This window comes from Penicillium cosmopolitanum (genome assembly GCF_028827165.1).
Source record: "Penicillium cosmopolitanum strain IBT 29677 chromosome Unknown utg000003l:1.0-3747932.0:1.0-3751027.0, whole genome shotgun sequence".
Taxonomy (NCBI): domain Eukaryota; kingdom Fungi; phylum Ascomycota; class Eurotiomycetes; order Eurotiales; family Aspergillaceae; genus Penicillium; species Penicillium cosmopolitanum.
The window spans coordinates 1,049,864-1,074,000 of NW_026622673.1; the positions used below are offsets into that span (position 1 = coordinate 1,049,864).

General features: G+C 47.2%; 6 protein-coding genes across 6 annotated transcripts; 4 read left to right on the forward strand and 2 right to left on the reverse strand.

The window, feature by feature from the left end:
* Nucleotides 1-3,502: 3,502 nt before the first annotated feature.
* N7509_000461 (FAD-dependent oxidoreductase) lies at nt 3,503-4,865 on the reverse strand (the record flags this gene model as incomplete). The annotated part of the gene is made up of 3 exons (XM_056625108.1): nt 3,503-4,185; nt 4,262-4,608; nt 4,702-4,865. 3 exons carry the CDS (start codon nt 4,863-4,865, stop codon nt 3,503-3,505), a joined length of 1,194 nt encoding a protein of 397 aa, XP_056493690.1.
* Nucleotides 4,866-5,412: 547 nt separating this feature from the next.
* On the forward strand, nt 5,413-5,934 carry N7509_000462 (cupin domain-containing protein; the record flags this gene model as incomplete). Its single annotated transcript, XM_056625109.1, has 2 exons — nt 5,413-5,518; nt 5,570-5,934. The coding sequence occupies 2 exons, from the start codon at nt 5,413-5,415 to the stop codon at nt 5,932-5,934; spliced, it is 471 nt and encodes a 156-aa protein (XP_056493691.1).
* Nucleotides 5,935-6,700: 766 nt separating this feature from the next.
* On the forward strand, nt 6,701-7,815 carry N7509_000463 (amidohydrolase family protein; the record flags this gene model as incomplete). The annotated part of the gene is made up of 3 exons (XM_056625110.1): nt 6,701-6,770; nt 6,828-7,234; nt 7,282-7,815. The coding sequence occupies 3 exons, from the start codon at nt 6,701-6,703 to the stop codon at nt 7,813-7,815; spliced, it is 1,011 nt and encodes a 336-aa protein (XP_056493692.1).
* Nucleotides 7,816-8,309: 494 nt separating this feature from the next.
* Nucleotides 8,310-10,943, forward strand: N7509_000464 (ankyrin repeat domain-containing protein; the record flags this gene model as incomplete). The annotated part of the gene is made up of 5 exons (XM_056625111.1): nt 8,310-8,397; nt 8,454-8,489; nt 8,536-8,931; nt 9,000-9,996; nt 10,043-10,943. The coding sequence occupies 5 exons, from the start codon at nt 8,310-8,312 to the stop codon at nt 10,941-10,943; spliced, it is 2,418 nt and encodes an 805-aa protein (XP_056493693.1).
* Nucleotides 10,944-17,145: 6,202 nt separating this feature from the next.
* Nucleotides 17,146-18,800, forward strand: N7509_000465 (uncharacterized protein; the record flags this gene model as incomplete). Its single annotated transcript, XM_056625112.1, has 4 exons — nt 17,146-17,440; nt 17,497-18,343; nt 18,405-18,742; nt 18,796-18,800. 4 exons carry the CDS (start codon nt 17,146-17,148, stop codon nt 18,798-18,800), a joined length of 1,485 nt encoding a protein of 494 aa, XP_056493694.1.
* Nucleotides 18,801-20,072: 1,272 nt separating this feature from the next.
* Nucleotides 20,073-20,600, reverse strand: N7509_000466 (uncharacterized protein; the record flags this gene model as incomplete). Its single annotated transcript, XM_056625113.1, has 3 exons — nt 20,073-20,275; nt 20,340-20,457; nt 20,520-20,600. 3 exons carry the CDS (start codon nt 20,598-20,600, stop codon nt 20,073-20,075), a joined length of 402 nt encoding a protein of 133 aa, XP_056493695.1.
* Between the last annotated feature and the right edge of the window lie 3,537 nt (nt 20,601-24,137).

A 24,137-nucleotide genomic window follows, 5' to 3' on the forward strand; every position in this document is an offset into this window, starting at 1 on the left:
CAAGCACAAAGTCTGGGACGTTGTGATAGTTTTCTCCATATTTTTGAAGGTTCTGACGTGTCGCAAGTCCTCCAATCGGGAATTCAATACACAATTCTTTAATAATCAAAGGGCTGTAGCATCTGCTGGTTAAAGAAAAAGCGTAATGGTGATGCGAACTGATTGAAAATGATGGTGAAGTTTGGCCAGTCACGGAGCGTGATGAAATATTCAATCTTCAGTTCACGAATTATAGAATTATATACCCTCTATAAAGGCTTTTCCACAGAGATGGTCGGAGCTGAATAAGCGGTTAGGGCCATTATTAAATCTTTATACCGGTTCACCTGGGCAACACCTTACTCTGGGTTGGAAAGTACTCGGTTTTATTCGGAAATTCGCCGACTATTCTCAAACCCTGATGCTGGGACTAAAAAAATCTGTTCTGTATACCAAACTTTTTGGAGATCGTGAATTGGCCGCCACATGTCGTCTCCACCGTGAATTTCCAGAGTCCTCCTAGATCCCCACACACAAACTGAACCACCTTACCCGAACGAAATTTCAAGTGGGTCTATTTCAACTTTTGAAATCACGGTAAATCTAAGGAACCTAAAGACTATACTTGTGCTAACCTTGGAAAGGCCTAGTCGCAAGTGGTCGGGATTCGGGTGTGTAATCTCCGGTGAATGCCGACCTCCCGACTTTCGATGATTAACACGCTTTTTGAAGAAGGGCAATGGTCCGTGCACGACACTTTCTTCTACCTACACACTAATTATATCATCCAATTTTCAATTGTGGGGCAAATAGGCCAAATGTCATATAACAAATTCCCTTTCAGAATATAAAACTATCTTAAGGTCTGTACTAAAATGATCACTACAATACTACTAGAAGACAGCGATCTTGAAGCCCCGGAAGCTAATCTATCTAATGGATAACCTGTCTAGCAGTATGATAATTTGAACGGATATTTTCACGATGACTTCATTCAATCAAACTGGTAACCGTAGTTTGAATCATGTAGAAGCCCTAATTTGATCACATAACTACAGTTAAGACAACCGATAAGCAATTTAAGGTGAAAACTTGATAGAATTTAGTATAAACTTGTATCTCAGCAGGCTAGACATCGCCAGAACCCATTTCACAACCCATTTCTTGGCATGCCAAGGAATTTATAACCCATTCAAAACCCATTTTGTATAAAAATTACATAAAATAAGCATAAATTAGCCTAATTAGGAAAGCCTTGGCATTTTTATGCAAAAAATAGGTCAAAATGGGTTCAAATGGGTTCTTGGCATGGGTTTTGGGTTGAAGGTTCCAACCCAAAATGGGTTATGGCGATGTCTACAGCAGGCGAAGGAAGGAACCTTTCCAGCAGGCCAGCTATCAGTGACTCATTATACATACCTGGTAGCATGTAATTTGATCTTCTCGTGGTAGATGTAGATACATCTATAATTGAAACGGCTGCCCCCGTCCTCTCCTCCGATAATGCTTGTTCGATAGGTCCCCTGTGGTCGGAGCAGGCTTGCTAATTTTCAAGACCCAGCAAATACCAAATTCAACTGGGAGCAACATGAGAAGAACTCTGTTAGCCAAAAAACAGACAGTAACTGTCAATATAGCATACACAGCATCGAGCCAATAATGGTTTGCCGTAGCAACAATAACCACCAAGACGATACAAGGATAAACAATGGCGAGGGCAACAAAAACTATCTGCGTCGATAGTGGTTTATTGCTCCTTCGGCCGCGTAATATCTGCAGGACTCCTGAGTGATAAATGAAGGTCCAGCCGATAACAAAGGCATAGGTAAAATGCAAACTCGGCATAGTAGCAAACTGATTCACAGACTTGCCGCTAACCCAAACGCTTTCTGCGTGCTCTTGACGAACGGTGTCGTAAAATAGATAGGATTTGGGTAGCAGGCGTGGGGGCATACAGGGGTAGATGGAAAATATTATAAACGCGGCAAAATTACCCAAGGTCATGGTGCAGCATGATAGTATCAAGAAATAAATCTGGATGTGGAAAATAGGAAGGTATCAATACAGACACTCTCGCACAGATATCAAGGTAAATGGTGGTTTACTCACAGAACAGACACCGGGATATGGATAAGGGAGTAAACCCGATTGAAAAATGTCATGAATGCAGGGTGGTTGTTTACGAAAAAAGATTGAAATTCAATTTCTTCGACTGCAAAGATGAAGCGAAAAACTGATCGATGCTCGAAGTTCATTATGCTGATACCGTGATCCTGGGCCACCTGTACAACGCCTATACTTGCAGGAAATAGCCATTGCGAAGTAGCCTTTGTGACTGAATAAAACAGGTAATTGATTACCAAGTAGAACATTTCAACCAGAAAAGGGAATTTCTGCATGATCCCGCTGTGGATGTGATGAGCCCACCGGGATGAGTCTGGATTTTGGACAAATCTGCCACAAACGATGTGACCTTCTGCTGAGTGGCGCTCACATTGCGACGAGGGATCAGTCTCCGTGATTAGGCAATACAGAGGACTTTGGTTGATTTGATTCTCCAGTGCCCATGGCCTTTTTTTTCAGATGCAGAAGTTGCGGGGTCGGTTTATGACAAGGGAGCCGATCATGATCCCGACTACAACCCGAACAGCTTTGTTAGACTGCAAATACGTGCATTCCATCGTTCAAAATATAGACGTACAATAGGCTCGACTCAGGAATGAGATTGGAATTGTGGCTCGCCGAGGTTGGGGTGAATAGCACCAGGTGAAGGCAGATTGACGCTCATACTAGCAGAGATGCTTGATCACGGATATCTTGAACAAATATTTGTGAATTAGTCAACAAATCGAGATAAAAGAAAAAGAAATTGTGCCTCAATTTTCCGTGGTAAGCGAGATTATGTTAGACTGTAGTTGCGATTATGAAATTTTTTTTGGAAAACTGCTTCTTAGAAACAAGGTCATTACACAGGCTTAAAGACTAGCCAAAGGCTTTCTTTTTGGGTCACTCCCCCGAGATAGCCGGATCCCTTACTATAATCGCTCCACTCTTCAAATTTTCTACATTCCCCACCCGGGCCTTCACGGAGCCTGTCCGCGATACCGAGGCTGTGGGTTATAACAGGAATTACGGGAGCTCATGGAACTCTGCAGCTCGGAGATTGGACTCTAATTGCCCGGGAAAAAAAAGGAGATTTCGCTCGTGCCGAAGCTTTTTCAGCATAGGTTCCCTTTTCCCCTCCCCTCTGAAATAAATTATTCGAGTAACTTTGGAGAAATTTGGCATAAAATTCTATGCATTGGTTGTCGTTCCTGCCGGTAATTTCGGCAAATTGCCCTTCCGGACAAGATCAATTCTAGTTACAGTTTAGACAAACTATAATCCATTCCATTTACCTCTCTTATGCTCGAGTCTGGTAGATGTTGATAGATGGTGGGATCCCTCGATTGGATTCAGAGGCAGTCATCCCTCCTCCTCTAATCATCTCTGACCCCCCCCCCCTTATCTACCCCATAGACCACTAAACACTTTGTGGTAGACTATCGGCACTTGTTCGGACCAATATCTCGTTCAATGTTGGGAGCTCTCCAGCCAGGCGACTCCGTAAAACCTTCTCGCGCCCGCGGGGAATCATCACTTTCTCATAGCATTGAATTGCTTTAGAGCGGCCTTGTTGAGGGTGCGATAGTTGACGTGCCAAATCGCAGGCGTCTTTGATGGCGGTATTTGCCCCGGCGAGGTGAAATGGTATCATCACATGAGCAGCATCACCGAGTAAAGTCACCCGGGATGAGGCTGATGGTACTTCAGGAAGATAGTACTCCATGAAGCGAAGTGGAGGTTGCGCCATGTTTTCAGGCTTGGTGGTGCGAATGATATCGGTAAGAATCGGGGCAAAGGATTTGGTGATCTCAAGAGCGCGGTCATACAATTCTTGACCGCTCGCATTTTGTACCCAGGCGCTGTCTCGTTCCAGATTATCGCTTTGATAACAACAAGCCCAATAGTAACTAGCTTCCGACAGGTCTTCTGTGGTCCCGAGGAGGCCGATCAGATATCTCAATCCAGGCCCGTAAGAAAACAGTCCCGCTGTGCCTATTTTATGGAGAGGCTCGTACTGTTCTTTGGACAGCTGGACCTCTCCTACCAGTGGAATGTACTTGCTCTGCGACGGTTTAGGGGAGTCAAATAATTGCTTGCGAACTATTAATGTATATCTGGATCAGTATCCCATCAAAGGTGAATAGTGCGGTGGTAGGTGCGAGGGTGAAATGCCTACCAGCACTGTGGGCACCATCTGCTCCAACGATGATATCTCCCATGAAAGTTGTCCCATCCTTGAAATACGCAGTAACGCCATTTTCTGATTCCTCGTAATGGTCAAATTCCTTGTCATTGTGTAAGTCAATGCCCTGGCGTAACACTTCGCGAAGAGCTTGACGATTCACACGAAGCAAACATCCAGGCTGTGCGAACTCAGTGGCACCAAGCAGAGCTGTCTGCTCGCCTGTCATGCAATTGATGATTGAAAAAGAGTCGAGGCTACCGGTTTGGTGATTAACACTAGCGTTAGGGATTTTTTGGAAGACGTCTTTCGGCAGGAGCTCCTCTAGGTCCGGCAGACATCTTTCGGCAAATGTGTCAGCTTGTCCGAATGAGGAAGAGATTTTTCTCTAAAATCGAGATGGTAATGGTCACGAGTGGAGGAATACCACTTACTCAATAAGTGCAACTGCCCAACCTTGCTTTCGTGGTTGGCTGGCCTTCTCGCGTTCAAATATCTCAAAGGGTATATTATATTTTCGCAAACAGTGAGCGAGTACCAGCCCACCTGGCCCCGCACCGATAATGAGAACCTTCTTATTGGGACTTGAGTTTGTCATAGCTGCAGGATTTTAGAAATGTGGTGTAAGTGTCACCACACTGAATTCGAATGACAATGTGAGCGAAAGTCGGGGGAAATTATATATTACTGAGCCTGTGAAAAGGAAAGGTCGGTATTCTGTTTAAATAGAATACCTCCACTGTGGGGTTTTGAGAACAAAAACCTGCATCTTGCTCTCAATTTGTTCATGCCGGACAACATACAGACTTGCAAAGCCTACCCCTCGGATATCATTCAACGCTACTGAACTTAACGCTACGCGCGACACCGGATTTAAGGCAACCATCCGGAAGCAAGGCCCAAATCCCGATCACCACTTTACCCGAATGATCGGCAAAAGGCTCGTCATTCATTTGCTCAGGCTGCTTCCATTTGCTTACCCCCAACGCGCCACCAGCAAATTCGTAGACGGTATTTCCAAGAGAGTGGAGTGCTCGCTTTGAATTGTCGTAGAGTCCGGACACTTAAAACAAATATATATTAGTCCCTGCGCCCCGACCAAAAACTTAAGCAAATCTCGGGGAATTTAGCAGACCTACACCACAATGGAAGTACCAGACCGCCCTGTTAGCTTCGTTCCAGCAAAAAATGGGGACATCTTAGTCCTGGGCAACTTGAAGCTGCGTGTTATGGAGGATGGATCACACACGGGTAATTGTGCACATCCCACTCCGTTACATCATATCTAATCTGAAAAAAAAGATATGCGCATCAGTTCAGCTGAGCTGATCATTCCTCCTGGCGCTCGCGGGCCACCACCACATTGGCACGAGATGCACGATGAAACTTTCCTGGTCACTCAAGGCATGGTCCGGTTTCACATCCCTGGCAAGCCTAACGTTGACGCCCACGCCGGCGATTACGTCGTGGTCCCAACCCGCAGCCCTCATACCTTCTCCAATCCCGGTGATGTGGAAGCCAGGTTTTTCAATACCTACACACCTGCGTTCTACATCAACTACTTCAAACTCTTGAGCGAAATGTCGGAGGAGGGGAAGCCAATGAGCCCGGAAGCAAACCAGAAAGCCATGAGCTACTTTGCAACCCTTCCCATTCCAGAGCCATGAGTAGCAAAATAGTGATTGGGATTGATAGCATTGGAGCTACGATCGCATTGTTCGGCAATTTTATGGAACGGAAGTCTGTATACCATTGAGTTCAGGGCAGATGGGGATTTTGTGAATGAGGAGCTGGTTTTTTTCGAATTTCAATTACTTAAGAATGCAGAATTCCTTTTTCTGGCGTGCTAGGGGCCCTTTCTGGGGTTTCGTTGTAAGAATCATTTCCAAAATATCGAACAAGAGGAGACTTTGTCTACTGTTCACCCGGCACATTTATCAATGCCAACTGCCCGACATCATATTTTCACTTCTTACTCCCCATGCTTTCGTCAATTAAATTATTGTCTATCGGCTGCCTTGTGAGGAATCTATTACCCTACGAACTTGAAACACCATAATATTCCACGCGTTTTCCGTACTGTGACCTTGGAGCCTTTGATCCGAGTAAACCCGGAGTGATTTTGTCCCAGAAGTTGTTCCACTGGACGAATAAGCCAGGTACTGGAATGGGCGTCGATCAATCTCAACAAGTTCGGTATCACGGCATATGAACTCACTACCCATTTGATTACCGTGGCAGAGTAAGCTTTTGAACATTCATCCGGCAGCGGAACCTTTCGCCCCTCTTCGGGAAATGTGGTATGAATATTCCCCGCATCCTTGCATGTACTATACGTAATGCCATTTAGCGACCTCGGGAATCTGTAAACTTAAATCCTTTTTCATCCTTCCAGTAAATACCAACCGGAATCCCAGCGCACTCTCTTGCAACATGTCGCTCCTCAGTACTCGGACCAAAATAGACACGCATCACCATTTCGACCCCGAATTTTACAATAAAGGTATGATCGAAAAGCTTTATCTAGACCCGCGGAATTCACAGATTTGATGCCTCTCAGCGGTTCGGAATGCGGGTGGAGATCCATCTGGATTTCCCACGCCTGAATGGAGTCCTGAATCCGACGAAGCATCCATGGGGGCGAATGGAACGAGAACTGCTATTCTGTCTGTGACTGCCCCAGGCCCAGTCATTGTGGATAATGATCAGCGTGCAAGGGAACTAGCTCGAGAGTGCAATAACTATACAGCTTCCCTTCGTGACCAAAACGCCACACAGTGGGGCTTCTTTGCGACAATGCCATCCCTTCTCGACACTGAAGGCACCCTCGATGAGATAAGTTACGCCTTGGATGTACTGAAGGCCGACGGTATCACTCTTTTTACTCGCTATGGCCCGAAGAATCAATATCTCGGACATCAAGCATTCAATCCGATCTGGCAAGAACTCAACTCCCGTCATGCAGTAGTATTTATCTACCCAACTCATCCAATTGATCCACACCGGTCAATGAGATCTTTGCGCAATCTACAGTTGATTATCCCCACGAAACGACCCGTACCGCAGTTGATTTGATATCTTCGGGCACCAAGCGCAATTACCCAGACTGCAAGGTCATATTGTCCCATGCCGGTGGAACTCTTCCATGGTCGATCTCCCGAGTGACACCATCTCTCCGCGGGCTTCCATTCGACTCCAATGCGGGCACCAAGTCTTATGAAGAATGGATAGAAGACTTCCGATCGTTCTATTACGATCTTGCTCTCTCCAGCTCGCCCCTTATATTGACAGCGCTGCTAGAGTCTGTGCCACATGATCATATTCTTTATGGTGAGAACCCCATTCCGGGCGACAAGGTGCTTTTTGAATTATATCTTCTGACCTTTCTAGGATCGGATTCGCCCTATGCTCCAGCAGATAAAATAGCCCGTTTCAAGGAAGATCTTGACAATTTCTCGATGGACCAGGATCTCAGAGATAAAATCTACTTCAAAAATACGTTGGCACTGCTGGCCCGATTGGCTCAAGAGTACTCTCTAGCACCGTGAACACTGCGGGTCACGGTGCCTGCATCAATATTAGAAGACCACTGGCTTCCACCAAATTGTTATTCTTGTTATCTTTTGAAAAAAGGATTACAGTATTTCCGGAAATCGGTGTCACCCCCTATACTCTTTCATTGTTTCCCGAACCCTAAATGCCAAGCCGCACTAAACTACTTTAGAGCAAGCTACGTCAGCCTCATTTGTTTTTGCGATGTATCGTAAATTACCGCATTATCGTACTGGCGGGGATATTGTTTATTACCTGTAAGGTGAGAAGCTGCAAACTGACGCCCACATCAACTTGCCAATCATCATCCTTACCTGGGCTGCTTGGTTGGCCCTTCTACTGAGCGGTGCAGCGAACCATGGCTCCCAACCTAGCAAGGTTTAGCGCCCGACGGTCACCTGAGAGTGGGGCAAAAGACAACCTTGACTTTCAGGGGGTGGAACTTTCACCCGGCTGAGAGCAGCCCCATTTTACAGACTGAATATTCAGCATGAGCCCAATGTCTTTTGGTAGTGCGAATACGGGTCTCCAACTTGGACATAACTATGGGACCATCGGGACAATCAACATTTCATCCGGTATGTGTCACGAGTACTCGAAAAGCCGTAGTAAAGTGACTGACACGTAGGTCCAGACCGACAGGAAAATCCAGTAGAGAAGACAGACAACGGTTCGCTCCACCCTGTACCAGTTAAAGACAATCTGACTTACCACAGACGCAGAGCTGCTCAGGTCACTAGCATTTCCACAGATGCTAGATCGCAGGGATAATATCGAGCCATGTCCTACGAATACCTGCCAATGGATATTAGAGCTGGACAAGTATCAGTCCTGGAGGAATCAGTCCTGTAGTCTACTATGGGTTAAAGGAAAGCCGGGTGCGGGAATATCAACCTTGATGACCTTTCTACATGACAAACTCAAAGAATCACAGGACGGTATCCATGGTATTGTTCGACTCGATTTTTTCTTTACCGCGCGAGGCACGGAGATGCAACGTACACCGCTTGGAATGCTTAGATCGTTATTGAATCAGATTTTCGTCCGTGACGTGACCATACGCCCTCAGGTGCGCGATATCTATGAACAACGATGTAGACAGTTTGGGTATGGTGAACGCAAGTGGGAGTGGCCGCAATCGATACTGAAGAGTTATTGGCAACTGCTATCCTGGCATCAGCCAACGAGCAGCCTGTGATTATCTTTGTGGATGCTCTAGATGAGGCTGGGGCTGAGTCTGCCCAAAAGCTTGCAGCATATTTCCACCGTCTTGTTGATCGTGCTGACCAAAAGAAGCTAACCCTTCAAGTCTGCATCTTTTGTCGACACTACCCTATCTTGGAAAGTGCCCGGGCAAAAGCGATACATGTCGAAGACCACAATCAAGATGACATTGCTACATATATCAAGGATACGCTTCTTGAGACAGAGTTGGAAGATGTTCCTAATCAAGAGATGAGAGAGGTGCTGGTAGAGGAATTGACCCAGTATGCCAAGGGTGTCTTCCAATGGGCCTATCTTATAATGCCTATTGTCAAGGAAAAATTTATCGAAGGGGAGTCAATCAGCGATATCCGTGATTGGTTGGGCGATGTCCCAGTGGATCTAGAAAACGTCTACGTGTATATTCTGAGCAACGTGATCACGGCTAGGAATCGAGACCAATCATTCCTATTCTTTCAATGGGTATGCCTGGCCGAACGACCCTTGACTATAGTTGAAATACGATACGCATTAGCGGCTCAGAATGCCCAAATAACGTCGTCTCGAATCGAATGGAAGAAGCTCCATGGCTTTGTGGAAAGCAATGAACGTATGAAGCGAAGAATCAAGGCTCTTGCTGGTGGACTAGCAGAAGTAGTCTCAAGTGGGAATGACGAGGAAACCGTACAGGTGGTTCACCAGTCGGTCAATGATTTCTTGCGGGCAAAAGGACTGGCCCTTTTGTACCATAGCATCAGCGGGAGCGTGGGGTCTGGGGATATGAACAATATTCTCTCTCAGTCTCAGGCAACTCTCTACCGATCGTGTCTAGTATATCTTGCCACGATCTGTTCAAACAAACAAATAAGTAACTTTCGGGGATCAAAAGAGAAGCTTGTCTGTGAACACCCATTTGTGAACTATGCGACCATCAATCTCTTTATTCATGCAGACAAAAACCGCCAGCTCTCGAGGTGCCTTGCTGCAGAAGGAAAAGAATATTCTACAACGAATGATTAGGTATTGGGTTGAAGTCTACCGACACCTTGATACCTATTACACAGCATGTCCACCCACAGGCACAACAGTTTTACATATAGCTGCCGCTGCCAATCTGGTTGACGTGGTAATATCTGCGTTGTCGGATGAGGAGGATATAGAGAGGAAAAACGAAGTTGGAAATACAGCGTTACACTTCGCTGCACGAGCATGGCACACGACGGCCGGCAAGATACTGCAGGAAAGAGGAGCAAACCGAGAAGCGAAAAACATCGATGGAGCGACTCCTTTCATGGAGGCGGCCAGATGTGGACATTTGGGATTTGTTGAGTGGCTTCTAGATGAGGGCGTGGAGATTGAGAGAGGAGGTGGGGGCGCGCTACAAAGGGCTTCATTGGAAGGTCACAGTGCGGTTGTAGAGATTTTACTCGCGGCTGGAGCGAATGTCAACGCCCAAGGTGGTGAATACGGCAATGCCCTTCAGGCTGCTGCATTCAATGGAAGTGCTGAGACGGTCAAGATGCTGCTCGACGCCGGGGCCGATGTCAACGCCCAGGGAGGTCAATACGGATCACCTCTCCTGGCGGCTATCTATTCGGGCCATACCGATACTATTGATATTCTTCTTCATGCGGGTGCAGATATTGGCCTTTCAGATGCGCTCGATCAGACCGCTCTTCATATTGCAGCTTCAAAAGATATGGCTTACCTTCTCTTTCGATTTCCGCAACTTGCTTCAGCTATCAACAAGCGCAACAAGCTCCTGCAAACCCCCCCTTCACCTGGCTATCTACTTTGGCCACAACCACTTTGCTATGAAACTTCTTCATCTTGGTGCCGACCCTTCTCTTCCGGACGGCTATGGCAGGCATGCTATGGACTGGGCCATCGGACAAGGAACTTTGATGCGGGAAATACGTGAACGTTGTCCTCGGCTCTTATTGACACCTCACGAAATTCAACAGTCAACTGTACAACAATCCCTCTTCCACCTCTCCGATTATCTTCCTAAGCTCAGCACGAGCTATGCATGGTTGATTTTGCAACAATTAGCTCGGTATTTCTTATTTCTTGATAACACGACCAACGCACGCCATCTCTTTCAAATTCGCCTTTCTCATAATACCTCCCTTGCCACTCATATGTGCCAGGCTATCTGCAATTTCTGCAACATACCTATCACTGGTCCTCGTTTTATATGCAGAATCTGCGCGAATATGGATATCTGTTCTTCCTGCGTACTCAAGCACTCTTTTCATCACAGATTAAATCCAGATCAGAAGCACGAAGTTTTGAGATGCCTGGCCTGCCTGAGAAGGAATCTCGACTCACCGGATCAGTATCACAGCAATTGATTTACTTCCTTAATCAACATTCTTCTGAGCCTCTCGGGGAAAACAACAACCAATCTGAGATGAAGCTATCGAAAGATTCCTCATATTTACTATCACGGGAAATGAACGCTCTGGCTCTAAACACTTTGTTAAAACCGGTACTAATATTTTCTGCGATCTTGTTCGGGCTGCTAGCTATTTTCTTGGGGTCTTGGTAGTTTTAGAGCTGGTTTAATTATAAACTATTCTGTTTCTCGTTTGTGGCTAAGAATCTCCTGTGCAGCCTAATGCTCATGGTAGCTGTTCAGTAACATAGCCATTCCCTTTGCGTTTACGTATTTCAATATATATTGCAGCCCAATGATTTAGAAATATAGAAAGCATAATGTAGTAATAAGACGAAGGAGATAGTGATGAGCATATTACAGATGGCGGCCATTCACAGCCAGGTGTAAAGGCATACGAGGGAGCCGGCTCTCGTAGATTGGGCAGACGAGCTTGGTAGGTGTCATCATTCTCGAAAGCAGTGTAAGCTATCCCTTCTAAGCAGTAGATTCTAATGAGGAGCCTATTTATGGTGCCATTGTACGTTAGCTGGAAACAAAGAGGCTGCCATCACGCATAGGGTAAGAGGAGTATGTGTCTGACAGGCTGAGTACGGTGATCAGCAGGATCATTGGTCTTCTGTCAGTCCGAATTTGGAATATCGGCCCGTGCGGTCAGGTTGTGGGGTTGTTCAGGTTCTAAGATTGCGGGTATACGGTAGGATTGCCATTTGGACACGCCGCACGGAGTAGAAAATGACAAGCAGTCAGGTCCGCGGTCCAGCGTTGCTGCAGTGTTTGCATTGTTTGCATTGTGCCGGAAGGTTCCAGCAAAACTCGTATCTTCAATACACAAATAAGCATATGGTATGTAACTTATTTCTGTAAGTGAGTGTATACGTGAAATACCGGAAAAATGCTATTTTATTTCTTGCTCAAAAAGGTCTAGTGTAGCTTGGCATTTAGGGTTTAGGGAACAATCAAAGAGTGCGGGGGGGTGACACCGTTTTTGTAACGAACTGGAGTTGTTAGCCCCCAGTGAGCTCGCACTGGGCGACAGTCCTCGCCAGGCTGTTGGGACAATGGATTCATACCTTCTCGTGGTGTCCGGTGTTAATCCCCGTTGGGGAGACCAAAGTGAATCCGACGTGGTTGTGCGGTCCGGCCCGGCGCGGTGGGCGCGGGGCACGACCGCACAACCACACCAAAAATCAGGGGAAAACGGCATATGAAAACCATCCGACTTCTTCTTACCCGACTCGCACTCGGGCCCAGACGCTGGTCTTGCATTACCAGTTGAAGTGGTGTCGCCCTAGGAAGAAGACAGGACACCCCTGAGCTTGCATACGGTCTGGGATCGCATCGTGCGAGATGCGGCGAGGCGGTAGTGAACCAGCGACGCAGGCAGTCAAGCTAACATCGGACAGACCTCGTTCAAGGCCCAGAGGCCTCGTTAAGACTCGAACTCGTTAAGGCTCGGAGACGTCGATTACTGGAGACCTCGTTAAGGCGAAGCCACGGGCAAGCTCTGGTGCGGCTGTCCTTCAAGACACGGGCACCGCCGAGACACGGGCAACCCTCTTGGGAGACACACGGGCAATCTGGAAGATATTGGTGGTTGACTGATGGCAACTGATGAAGCTCGTTAAGGCTGTGCCACGGGTAAATCATCGGCCCTGTCCAGTCACTGGGGACCAAGCTTGGTTAGTAGAGAGCAACCGACATACACTGCCGGCTGGAGCGTATACGAGGGCTCTCTGCAAGACACGGTCGGCCTAGTGGAGGGAGACCTCCCTAGGTAACGCGAAACGAGAGCAACAGCTCTCGCGGGCGTGGTGTACAATGGCAGCCACTGTGGCAGGGCTGGGTCCTGCCAAGAGACTGTTTGTATAGCCCGAGAGGACGGATGCGCGTGTCGGTGTACAAAGAGACGGGAGTCAACTACCTCACTCGCACTGGGGGCCTGAGACTGACCTAGGTCGGTTGAAGCGGTGTCGTCCTAGTTGGCCTGCCCATGATGTATGCTTAAGGAGCAAACTAAGAGACACCCAGGGTGAGAGGCCTGGTGAACCTCAAGAGTCCAGAAACCTCAATTATCGGGTGAAAAACTGGGGTAGTGGTCTATGCAAGTAGGCCTGTCAAAGCTACTTAATGTCTTTTGGGCTGGACTCGCGCAGGGCTCACCGCTATCACCCATCCTATTCGCATTCTTCAACGCTGATCTAGTTGATCAACCCGTCACCATCCACGGAGGTGCTTCGGCGTTCATCGATGACTACTTCCGCTGGCGAGTGGGCCGGTCGGCCGAAGAGAACTTAGCCAAAATACAGTCCGAAGATATCCCCCGCATTGAGGCCTGGGCGCGCCGGACCGGGTCCTGTTTCGCCGCGGATAAAACCGAGCTCATCCACCTCACCCGGAAGAAAAGGGACCACCTGCAAGGCCAGATCGTCGTAAACGGAACAGTTGTGTCGCCCTCGCCTACAGCGAAGCTGCTGGGTGTGATTTTTGACCAGGAGCTACGGTGGAAGGAGCACGTACAACAGGCCATCAAACGCGCAACCAAAACCACTATTGCTTTATGTGGATTGCGGCACCTGCGGCCTGAACAGATGCGACAGCTTTACCAGGCATGCGTCACGCCGGTCGTCGACTACGCGTCAACCGTATGGTACGACCCGCTAAGAGATAAGACCCATCTGCGACACCTGAACACAGTGCAGAGAAGCTCGCTGATCCGCATCTTATCGGCGTTCCGAACAGTGGCCACAACAACCCTGGAAGTAGAAGCACACATTCTTCCCACCCATCTTCGCCTTCGACACCGAGCCCAGCGCACCATCGCCAGTCTTCACACACTACCTCGGGACCACCCGATCTGGCACACACTCACACGAGCCCAACGCCGTAGAAACAATACCGGATCGTATGCACGCTTCCCCTTGGCGGAAGCATTGAAAACCATGAGCGTCGAGAGATTGAACGAAGTGGAAACAATTGACCCACGACCACTACCACCATGGCGCCTCGACCCTTTCACAGACGTCGAGGTTGGCTTAGACCGAGAGGCAGCGAGACAACGCGCCGACGCCATCCGATCAGAATCAGATATAATCGTCTACTCGGATGCGTCCGGTCGCGATGGCCAGCTGGGAGCAGCCGTCGTAACAATAGACAACAACATGGAGGTAGTAGAATCACAGCAAGTCCAGGTGGGACCGATGGACCGTTGGTCAGTTCACGTGGCGGAGCTGATTGGCGTCTTTTATGCGATCAACATGATCTTCAAAATAGCACACCAGCAACCGGGGGCGGAAGACCGAGAGACAGCCGCGACAATCCTCTGCGACAGCAGGTCAGCCTTACAAGCAATTCAGAACACGAAAAAGAAGTCAGGACAACGGATTGTTCATGCAATTCACCACGCTGCCACTGAGGTCCAAGCCGCAGGCGTTACACTCCGCCTACAGTGGGTGCCAGGGCATTGTGATAACCCAGGCAATGAAGCCGCAGATCGAATGGCGAAGGAGGCTGCCAGCCCAGGCAAATCACACTCCTTCCGGCCGCTGCTCACAAGAGAGAAGGCGTTCATTCGTAGTAGTATCATCGCCCAGTGGGAACAAGAGTGGAGATCAGCCAGTAAAGGCGGCCATTTAAAGAAGATCGACAACACTCTGCCGTCGGTATATACCAGGAAGTTGTACGGAAACCTGACCAGGGGCCAGGCATATTTGTTGACTCAGCTACGCACGGGCCATAATTGGTTATCCACCTACGCCAAGCTCTTTCGTTTCCGCGAGGACGATCAGTGCGTGTGCGGCGCACAAGAGACAGTGACCCACGTTCTGGTGGATTGCCCAATCTTAAAGGATCTACGAAGGGAATTGAGGCAGAAAGTGGGGGATGCGTTCAACAGCGTGTCGAGTCTGCTGGGAGGCTCAAAACAAGGTGGGAAAGGTAAACCAGACACCGTCTCGAGGGCGAAGACGGTCCAGGCCGTATTGGACTTCGCCGAGGCGTCACAACGGTTTCGTAGTCGCGCGCCATCAGGGCAGCCTAACAGTGGAAGCGGCAATTAGGCCACGGCAGGCCGTGACGAGGCTCTAAGTTCGTTGACAGGAAGTGGGACAAACTACATGTACGTTCAGAGATATATATAGTTGAGGTAGCCTGCATATCACCGTCGAGGTGAGGGGTCAGGGTAAATGAAATCATCATCATCATCATCATCAACTGGAGTTGTTACCATTTGCGGATGCCTGACGTAGATGGTATCCACTTAGGCATCCACGCCTACATGTACTTGTTCTATCTCAGCTCCCTCCTTCTTCTTCTCCTCAAGCTATTACTTTCGTCGAACAGCTACTGTTTCCTTTGCTTCGTATGCTACGCCGTAAGTTGATCTCTGTGAGCATCTGAGCATCCTCACAGTTTTCCGGAAATACTGTAGTTGCTCGTCTCTCGGAGAGAATAACCGAGGCTATTCATACAATGAGAAGACCAAGTCAAGTTGATTTCAATCAACTCTGTTTTCGTGGGGACAATGCGGCAATTAATTCAAGTTCTGGTTTGATTCCTGGTCTGCACTAGCCTCATATCACAGCAATTTGTGTCCCTTGGACAATGACAATTTCATTAATTTGATTCCTCACAGCAGTACTCTGGTTACAATAAATAAGTATTTCAAACCAAAAATACGTGCTATTTGTATCATTATGGCGGACGATAGCGGCCATCTACTTAGAATCAAAGATTTGTACATGATGTAACATCATACTAGATTTCGCACAGTGGCGCCGCAAAGGTTTCCAACTCCTTGTTGACCACCTGGTCTCCGTCTTCTGAAGCGGGACTAGTCTCACCTAAAATAGAATACACAAAAGGACAGTTTATTCTATTTTTAGTAGATACTACGAGTAGTCCACTTTAAAAGGGCGGTCAATACTGGTGAGCAATAATTATTATAAGGGATGGGAAACTTTCGAAACCTTTCGCGGCGCCACTGTATTTACCGCATTAAGTAAGCTGGGCCGATGTCAGAAATTCAACCCCCAACAAAACCCGAGATTATGAAACTTTATTCGAGTGATTTGTGATCAGCATTTGAGTAATGAGGGGTAATTGTAGAACATGTTTCATATTATTTTTTTAAGAAAAGACTGGAAAATAGTAACGATAGCTTTCACCTCCAAAATACTAGGTAGAGAAGTAAAATTTGGTGCCATTAAGTGGGTGGCGGACAGGGTTAAGTGGCAAACACCGACATCTATGAGAGATTTAAACGGGGTTTGTCGGGTTTTGGGTTAAACTGGGAAGATGATCGCCTTCCAGGGGAATCGACGGGGCTCGGCCTTAAAAAATAGCGAGGGTATCCTTGGCTTGTGTCAGGCATTGAAGGACACTATGAGGAATCGCTGTTGCGTAACTTAAACTTCGCCTCTAGCTCTTCTTGGACTAGATGAGGTGTAGTAATAATGTTGGTACAGCTTCCACTGTTCGCTTTCTCTCTATCGACCCCTATGGCTGTTTGCATGATTAGCCATATGAGACACCCAACAAACTCCATCAAGACCCGGTTCGATCCATCGATTCCTCGACGTCCTTATTAATAAAATGGCCCTCATTTCCTGCACCCAGTGCTCGCGCCAATATATGAGCTATAGCGCTTATTTGCGACACGAGAAAATTCATGACCGTAGTCGGTGGCATTATTGCGAAATATGCAACCTATCGTTCTCTCGAATCGATGTTCTACGCCGTCACAAACAGGTTCACAATAATGCGAATCGCAATGGCAATAGACAGCGCTCTATACGAGCGTGCGATGAGTGTAGATCGAGCAAGGTTCGCTGCAATGGTGGCCTTCCGTGTGGTCATTGCATTCAGGGGGGGCAAGGAATGTTCCTATTTCATGAAATCGACTCGCCCGAGCGCACAAGGGTTCTCGGCGAGCCGCCTAGAGGCAACCCATGATCTATTTGTGTCTACTGACGACCTCCGTTCCGCACGAGATACAATGCCGTTATCACTATCAACTCGCAGTAAGTGATGACCTCTTGAGGTCCTAGCTGATCGAAGACTTTGCTAAAGCATTTAGTCTCCGCGACATTAGACGTCTCCGAATGCTTTGCACCTGATGCACTGGACTTTGTGACCGAAGTTGAGCAATGTCAACCACACAATCTAGGTGATTCTACTTCACAGCCTCAAAAGCTTTCGGATAATGCAGCACCGAGTTCAACTTTCGATAAAAGAGATCGAACGGACTGGGAAAACCCTGCCATGAGAGAGGATATGCCAATAACCCTGTTTCAGACTGATACGTCCCTTTCAAGGGAAGGATATTGTACTGTGGGAATGGATGTGTCAGATGTGAATCTCGCTGCTCGGGGATTTCCCTCCGAGTTCGAATATTCTCTTATTGGAAGCGACCGGGTGACCGGTGGATCACAACAGCATCTCATTATTCAAGACATCGTGCATGAAGCAGCTGCAGACTTCACAGTTGTTCCAGTAAGGGATGCAGTCACTCGCAGCTATAAAAGAAGGTCTTTGTCAGAAGTGGTTGAAACTTGTTTTGACCTCTCCAGCGTGGCCCATGAAAGCTCAACACATCTTTTGCACAGTTTTATCACTTCCTTCTTTGAAAACTTCTATGGCCTCTGGCCAATATCCTGGCGACAAGGCTTTGATTATGACTCGGTTGAACCTTTTCTGTATTTGACAATGACCTCCATTGGCGCCATGTACGCTGGTTCTTCGCATGCAACTGCATATGGCATGGCTGTGCACCAGGCATTGCGCCCAATCCTTCTTAACGCATGTCTGACATGCCCCGAAAACACCATCAAAATGGAAGAGATTTTCGAAGCTACCATCCTGACAGAGGTAATGTCATTGTACGTTGGTAAATTCCAGGAATCCAAGTACATTCGCGAAGCCAGGTCTATTCTAGCACGCTTTGCGCAAAGGGCAAGGCTTTTTACAGAACTCACTCATCAACAGGGTTCTGGTTTTTTTTTTAAAATATGACGAAAATGAATCTGAAGAGACCCTCGCCCGCTGGATTCGCATGGAGAGAAGACGGCGGCTGGCCTTTTCGTTTTTGCGATGCGAAACTTACGCCAGCATTCTGTTCAACACGCGACCGCTGGTTTCGCATCACGATTTTGACTTGAAAATACCGTGTAGTGAAGAACTATGGACTTATGTCGGCCCAGACTGGCGCGAGAAGCTGTTGACCGCTTCTCAGGGGGCGAATTCGTACACAATGTACGCGGACTTCATCCGCACCACAGTGGACGGCACATTCGCAAACTTTGAAGCACTTGATGCCACATCAAGTGAGCTTATACTTTGCGGACTACAGGTGCAGTTACAACAACATTCTAAACAGAATAGCCATCCAACCTTGCCTTCCCCCCTGGACTCCCAAATTATGAATCCTCGGCATCACTCCGAATTCCCGTTTTCAGCTGACAGGATGGTGCAACAACATCCGTCCCCTCGAGGTTGGACCGACTATTCGAACTCGGATCAATCTTCAAGTACCGTGATGTCGCTCAACCTTGTTTCGAGTCAAAATCCGTATTCTGCGGAAAACCAACAAGCTTCTCAGTTGTTAAATAGCTGGACAACTATACAAGATATGCTTGATATCATCTCTCCGCCGCATCACTCATCCCCTGAGCCCTGGCTCCTTTACCACCTAGGATGTGTTAAACTGCACGCTGATATCAGTGCTCTGCAAACAATATTCTCCTGTTTGGGGGAATCTAGGAGCGAAGCGGAAATGCAAGCCGCTGAAAGGATAATAATATCGTGGGCATCCAGCCCTGCCGCCAGGGTCGCACTACATCATGCGTACCAAATATGGCATCTGGTAGAAGGCAATGTGCAACAAAATGAGATTAATGACTCGTTCAAATCGACTCAAGATAGTCATATCTTATTTAGTATCTCTCTTTATTACGCGGGCATCATCATGCGTGCCATGGCTGATCTTTGTCCCGAGATAGACTTTGAGATCTGGCGGCCAGTGAATCATGGAGTGGGGTTATATCTCCCAAGCGGCGATATTCACGCTGTGCTCAAAAATATCGGTGCGATAGCTCTGAAGCTGAGTCTTGTCTGGCAACCCGTCTCCGCTCTCATCCAGGAAACAAAGATTTTATCGCTGAACCCAATGCCGATTCCCTCGGTTTCTGATCGCGTTGCTGATACATATCAAGAGTCAAACAGACTCGGTTCGTGTTGGACTGGTAGCTTGGGTGATAGGCTGGACGGACTCGTCGATAAGTTTTCCATTCCATAGGCTCCCCAGGCAGCCGCATTTATCTAGCTTGAAATAGACCTTTGCTTCCTTCCTATTACCACTACTATCATGTTCAAATTATAGTCATCGATATGCCAATGTCTGTCTTGCCTACCACTGTAAGGATCATCATGATGCAACCTTGGATTCTAGCGATAGAATCTCCCTGCCAGACTCCTGTGATCATATAGATTTTTTTCCCTTGCCACTCTATGCTCCTTTCAATTGTAGATACGATTTTAATAAGCTTCTGTCAATTTTTCGACTCCAAAATGAGCAGAAGTCTGGTCACAACAAAAAGATATTCAATTCCCCCTCAGAGCTTCGTCAAAGCGCAACATTAAACGACTACATCTAGTTTACATATAATGATTGAACCAGCTGAGTGCCTGCACGAAAGCCTGCTCCTTCGCAACCTTGAAAGCTTTGTTACTCAAATCGGTGCGGACAGCGAATCCGTGTGAGACACCACCATGGAGGCTAATATGCCAAGGTTGACCAGCCTTATTGAGAATATCCTCAGACTCGTGTCGGAGCTGGGCGGTGAAGATTTGATCGATTTCTATTCAATATAATTAACTATTTTTGCGATAAATCTTAGGAGTGTTTGAGAAACCCAAACTTACCTGCTGCAGCGATGGTGAGAGGACCAGTAATGCCGCCAAGTTCCTCATGAGACACAAACGAGGGGTGGGCCAGATAGCCCACATCAAGCTTCTTGTCCTTCGAAAAGCGACAGACATACTACAATGAGCAGGCCGGCATTAGAAAAATGTCACTCTTATCTGCAATACTAGCACGCTTACCTTCGCACCAAAGCAGTAACCGGCCCCAGCGATTTTCTCTGCGCCCAGTTCCTGTCTGGCATACTTGATAGTAGGTTCCATGATGGGGTCAATGTGTGTTGGTTGATGATTCTTAATCCAATCCTTCAATTCAACCTATCCGGTCTCCATGTCGGCATGCGTGAGAGCATCCTCTTCAATATATCCGGAATGAGTGCCAAGTATCCATTGGCGGCAAACTCATCCGCGAGGAGCTGGCTGTTGATATAAATACCAAAAATATCGCTCAAGATGATAATCACTTTGGAGGTCTTCGTACCCACAGGATGACATATGTATGTGTTGACTGTAGAATTAATAGGATAAATCAACAGCTCCTTCGTACTTTGGGGGAAATCAACTCACCACCTTCAATTTTCCTCACCTCCCCAAGAGGATTTCCCTCGTGTCTAATGCCAGTAGCGCAGCAAGCACCAGGGGGGGTTGGATGCCATCTTAGAAATCGAAATCTATTAGATAATAGATGAAATAGTCGATCAAGTTGAGCTCGCGATAGAAAATTTGCCATCCTATATAGTTGGTCGTCAGCATATGAGATCTGCCTTGTAAATCCGTGCAAAATTTGAAACTTACGTTCTCAGATATCGCTGTCCACTGCAGGGTACTTTATAAAGGATGGCACCTGATTATCTTCAATCATGGGCAGGTAGCTTATGAAGGCAATTTGTAACTCACATTGCTCGCAGTTTGAACCACTCCAGGCCCTGAAAGATTCGTTCAATGATTTCGTCGAGGAATAGCGGAACCGGGGCTGATATCGAGCATCTTCCGAGTCAGCATGATTCTAAATGAATCGGAAGCGACACTCACTTGCTGTCTGAAGACTTTACTATCGAGAAATGTTAGACTATTGCGACATAAAATAGGTCAGTCCAGTTCATTGCATGATTTGGAGGTCAATCCATACCAAAGAGTAGCCGCGGAGAGAAATTACATTCGATACTTTTTCACCCAGAATCATAAATGAATGCCTACGAGCGACTGTCCTGCTGGCGAGGGACCGGGTACATATTTATAGCATTCCAGCTAGGTGTTTAGTCTACGTCAATGAGATAATCATTGTGAATTGTGAGTGCTCAAGCTCAAATTACTCTTCAATCATGTGAGATACCGCTTTTTTAATCGATAGGCTGATAAATTATTGACGCCCTTAGTAGGTTTAGGTGGGCATTCTGTCAATTAGACAGCCTCGCTCGATGTCGTCATGAGAAAGCTATAGAAAAGGCACTCGATTCTTTGCCAGTCAATCTTCACGAGACATATGATCGCATGATTAAAAGCATACCGACAGAGTTAGAAAATGACGCGATACGCCTCCTTCAATTTCTCGTCCACTCCGAGCGACCACTCAAGCTGAAGGAGGCTAAAGAAGTAATAGCCACACATATCGAAACAATCCGAGAGGATTTGACATCAAGCGTCGGTTATTCTGCGAGACGGATGTATTAGATTATTGCCCCGGCTTAGTGACAATTGTTCAGGCCACGGATAAAGAGGTACAACTTGCCCACTTTTCGGTTAAAGAGTACCTTCTCGGCCAAAATGATTACCAGAAAGCGACTGCTAGCATTGCCATCACAAAGACGTGCTTGGCCTATCTTGCGGACATTGACTGTGATCATAGAATGGTCCAACGGAATTTTCCAATGGCCAGGTTTGCCGCAGAAAGCTGGACTGGTCATGCTGCATTGGCTCAGGACTCCGATGATATAGTTCGAATAACAGTTGAGTTTCTGGAAGATGAAGTGACATTCCAACGATGGGGTCGTTTGTATGAGGCTGATATAATTTGGCTCGATGACGCTGGTCCCCCACAAGGTTCCAGACTGTACTATGCTTGCTTCGATGGTCTCGTAGCGACCGCAAGGATTCTTATTGGCAATGGAGCGGAAGTCAACGCGCAGGGGGGCAAATGCGGCAACGCTCTCCAGGCTTCACTTGTCACCAGCCTATACACCAGTTTACTCTTCACCAGCCACTCTTCACCAGTCACTCTTCACCAGTTTACTTCTCACCAATTTAATTCTCACCAGTCATTCTTCACCAGTCACTCTTCACCAGTCACACTTTACCAGTCCATATTTCACTAGTGCTTCTCAATAACCCAGATTTCAATGACCTACCTTTCACCGCTTCACATCTCACCGGTTCATATCTCACCACTTCAATTCGCCGGAATAGGCAACTTCCCGACAGTGTAGGTATCTTTACCAGTAACGGTACATACTTTACCGGTATTTCAATTGCATTACGATTTATTTCCCGGACACGCTGTTTTTAATTGTGACTGTATATTCGTTTTCCCGTAACCATCAACTTTGTTTCCAAACAGCTGTATAGACATATTCTGGAGGGCCCTTGTTACGAGATACCATACATGCCCATATGTAAATACATTCTACAGGAGCTTTTACATGGAATTAATCAATATACGATTAGGATTCAATTGAGAAATGCGAAACTTCCGCTACATCTGAAATATGTGCGCTAGACTCCCCTCTTGAAAGGCTATTTGCCGGCGACACGGAAGAAAGGTGTCTGGGTCGCTCATTTTTCCTCTGGAAAGAGCGAGTGATGAAACGGTGTAGAAGCACGATACTAAAAACGGCAAGACTTCCTCCAATCACAGTCATGAGAATCAGTTCTATACCTTGTTTGGAGATACGTGTTGACCAATTTATACGACTGGATACTGGATCGTGCAGCCATCGGGTTGATGTCATGAGGGTAGATGTAGAGGTGTCGTCTTTCGTACTCGTTTGTACTAGCGTGGCTGTATCTATCGATGTTGAAGACTGAGCGGAGTGGCCTCCATGTTGATTGGATATAGAAGCGCTTCCCCAGACCCCGTCATTCCACCAGATTGTATGAGGTTGCGTCGCAACAGAGAAACTGCTTCTCAAGCCTTCTTTGCCCTCAAATATTACACCTCCAAGATCTCCTGTCACCTCATTGGAAGGTCTGGATATCAGCGAAGGTTCAGGATTCAACCAAGATTCTAAAAGAGATGGCCCCAGAGTATTCAATTCAATTCAATTCAATTCAAGATTCTATAACCTAATTCAGCCACACTTTCGAACGTAATAGCTATGTAGGCGTTCCCTCCATCGGGAACCAGAACCATCCTAACGCCACGCCATGGTAACAAAAGACAAAGGAGATACGGCGTCTTGCCATAGAAAAACAGGTAATAACTCCCACAAAACCGTAACGAAACTCCCACAATGAATGTAATCGGCTACTGCCAGCTCACGCAGCGCCATGCGGCTACTTCCTTCTCCGCAATCTCCCCTCCCCCGACACATGGTCATGACCTTAGCCACGCCCTGGTTCCTCCTGTTCATGTTCTTCCTCATCTGAGCGTGTATCGATTCCTCAGACAGCAGCTTCTCGTTACTGCGGCCCCTCGTCTAATCCATGTACACAGCGTCTTCACCTCCTAGTGTCCCTCGCTAGTCTCTTCTAGCATCTCCATGTTCAGTTCGTGTTCAATCTCCTCCGCGTCCACATGACGGAACTGCCCAAGGAGACCGGTTTGGTACATGAATTTGGCCACGTAGCGGATGGCCTGCGAGTCCG